At 36.8% G+C, this 2,633-nt stretch overlaps 1 protein-coding gene across 1 annotated transcript; it reads right to left on the bottom strand.

The window, feature by feature from the left end:
• Positions 1-216: 216 nt before the first annotated feature.
• On the bottom strand, positions 217-2,126 carry LOC144544185 (peroxidase 1-like). The gene is made up of 4 exons (XM_078292604.1): positions 1,885-2,126; positions 1,467-1,655; positions 1,175-1,337; positions 217-863 (listed from the first exon to the last, which is right to left on the bottom strand). Exons 1-4 carry the CDS (start codon positions 2,098-2,100, stop codon positions 448-450), a joined length of 984 nt encoding a protein of 327 aa, XP_078148730.1. The 5' UTR covers positions 2,101-2,126; the 3' UTR covers positions 217-447.
• Positions 2,127-2,633: the final 507 nt, after the last annotated feature.

The raw sequence follows: 2,633 nt of genomic DNA, 5'->3' as shown, positions 1-2,633 counted from the left end.
ATTGATGAAATCTGTGAAAATTAGTACACAATACACATATTCAAATTAATTTTATAGGCCTGAGTTGGCTGTTATACTGATGTGAGTTTCAGGGCAGCGTCACTTGTTGCAGGAAACAGCAGAGGTATATATATTTATTTCTTTTTGTTTTATTTGTGGGTCTTTTGTTCTCAACTAAGAAAAATAAATTGCAGCATTACACAAAAGTACATATTTATTATTAAAATTAATTACATTAAAACTGAGTTAACATTCAACAATACCATGGGTCTGCTTTTCCCTTCACAAATCGATCAGTTTCCCTACAATTCAACACCTTGCAACTTGCAAGGAACACTATGAATATCAATAATTAATCCCGTACCAACCGACCAAATTTCTACAAAAGAAAATAAAATAATGAAATAAAACAGAACTAGAGGAAAAAATAAAGATAACCATTAACGATCAGTTAATAATAGAGCATGTCTTTCTGATTTCACCCTGGCTTCCGGTAAGCACACCAACATTTCCCATCTTGATCATCGACTCGGCAAAATCTTGGAAGAATTCATCCTCGTATCCATTGGCATGCTTCAGGACATAGTCTCTGGTAAACTTGTCTGTCAGTAGAGCCCAGTCAGAATGGAAGGCGGATCTTCTTTTAGCCACTTGTTTGAAATAGCTCATATCAAATGTCTTGTAACTGCCAGGATCCATCTCAATGAGTGTCGTGGTATCTGTCGGGCTACATTTCGATCTCAGTTTGGCTATGTAGTATGGGTCCAGAAATGGGTCGACATCATTCAAGTTGTTTTGGCCGGTGAAATTGTACAAACGATCTTTGATGGCTGCACAGTGCGCTGTTCCAATTGTGTGGCCAGCTAAATATAGAGATAAAATTAATTAAGTACCTTCTGTTAGAACTATACATTAGAAATGTAGACCTGACAGCTTCTGTCATGGAATTTCAAAAAAAAGAAATGTAGTCTTTCAAAAATATGTCATTAATTGAGCATGTAGGAACTAGGAAGGTTGTCATAGGTGTGGATTTGAGCACAGATTTGAATGACTGCATTTATTGGTCTTGCATTTAAAATGGATCAGGTTCTTCAAAGTCTAGTGACGTACAAAACAAATGATTGATCCAAGATAATTTTAATATTGAAAAATGTTGGAATAATGTATTTATTACCGGAAAGAACAACAAGGTCCTTGAGATCCAGGCCCTTGACAGCAAACATCTGAATCAATTGAGTGAGATTTGCTGTAGGTGGTGGAAGCTGCATGGTCTCATTTTTAATAGAGATCCTGCCATCTTTCCTTCCTAGCGACACCGGCCATGTGGGCCCCTTGCTCTGAAACAAGTAAATTCCATTTTTAGTCATCTTAAAAGCGTATTTATTATACTGCACTACCTAACTAATAACGTCACAAGTGCATAAAACAAAATTCAAACAGAAATAGGTAATTAGAAAGGCACTTACCAACCAGACAGAATCCCGGGCCATCAATGCGAGAACATCAGCACAGGAGACTGTGTTTGGGCAGGCCTTTTCCAACTTAGCTTTCACCCTCTCAACTGAACCAAATCCCCGAAGGCTGAGATTAGGAGGTGCAGCTTTCTCTGCTTCATTGTCCTTGGTTGAGTTCAATAGAACAGAGCCGTCGCAACCCTATGTCAGATGCATATTTAATGATTAATTTAGTCTCTATTTATTTATTATTTATATTGCAAGACAGTTTCTTCATTACTAGAAGCGTTGCCTCAGCCACTTTCCGGACATGATAAGTGATAACAACGTAATAGCAATGGCTATTGTCGTAGTAGGACTATCAAATAACAAGGTTTTAGTAACACCAGGAACAAATAGTATAAGTAAATAAATAAAAATAAAATGATACCCGAACAAAACAATCGTGGAAATGCAGCCTGAGAAATGGACCAGCAAGACTTGGTGCCACAGAGAGAATTTGGATCATCTCTTTCCGGACAATTTCTGCGGCATTTGGGCATGTCTTGCTATAGTAATCAGTGCTCAATTGGGCACTTGTTGTCCCCAATATAACAAAAAAGTGTGCCAAAAGAACCAAAAGCAGTGGATAAGTTCTTGATTCCATGTTAAAAAGGATCTGTTGTTTGTACACTGCATGAAAGAGGCAGGGGTACTACCTAGTGCTTATATAGTGGCAGAGGGAAGCTCAAGTTGTAATTAACTGGGGTGCCATGATTACTTCAGTTTTTCCCTGTCCTAGATTAGTTTAATGATGTATACTATGATTCGTTAGGTGGTATGAGATGAATGTTTCAACCATGCATGTTCATCGTAATTGAAAATATTAAAGAACATTGAGTGCCTGTTTTGGCCCCAGAGAATAATTGTTTTTCTTGAGGAAGGTCAGAATTTTGTAGATAGAAAACACAAAATGGTTTATAATGTGATATAAACCTGAAACGACTTTAATTTTGTAAATAAACTTGCTGTCTTCAACATATAAATGGAAAAATCAGGGCAGAGCTTTATTGTGCCTAAGGAGGCACTTCCCATCCCCTGCATCAAAAAAGTTGCAAAGAAGGCCTATAATTACATGTATTCATTGAAATTAACAAATTTATTAAAAATATAATTCTTGCTAAATAAATGTTGCTGTTT

This window comes from Carex rostrata, chromosome 26 (assembly GCF_964058835.1).
Source record: "Carex rostrata chromosome 26, lpCarRost1.2, whole genome shotgun sequence".
Classification (NCBI taxonomy): Eukaryota; Viridiplantae; Streptophyta; class Magnoliopsida; order Poales; family Cyperaceae; genus Carex; species Carex rostrata.
This window is presented reverse-complemented; position numbering and strand designations above follow the sequence as displayed.

What these genes read in the sequence shown, in the direction of transcription:
- LOC144544185 (XM_078292604.1), bottom strand. Translation starts at nt 2,100, where the DNA reads ATGGAATCAAGAACTTATCCACTGCTTTTGGTTCTTTTGGCACACTTT. An exon ending in TCCACGATTGTTTTGTTCGG is followed by an intron (nt 1,656 to 1,884) that starts GTATCATTTTAT and finishes CATCTGACATAG; the next exon opens with GGTTGCGACGGCTCTGTTCT. An exon ending in GGACCTTGTTGTTCTTTCCG is followed by an intron (nt 864 to 1,174) that starts GTAATAAATACA and finishes CTCTATATTTAG; the next exon opens with CTGGCCACACAATTGGAACA.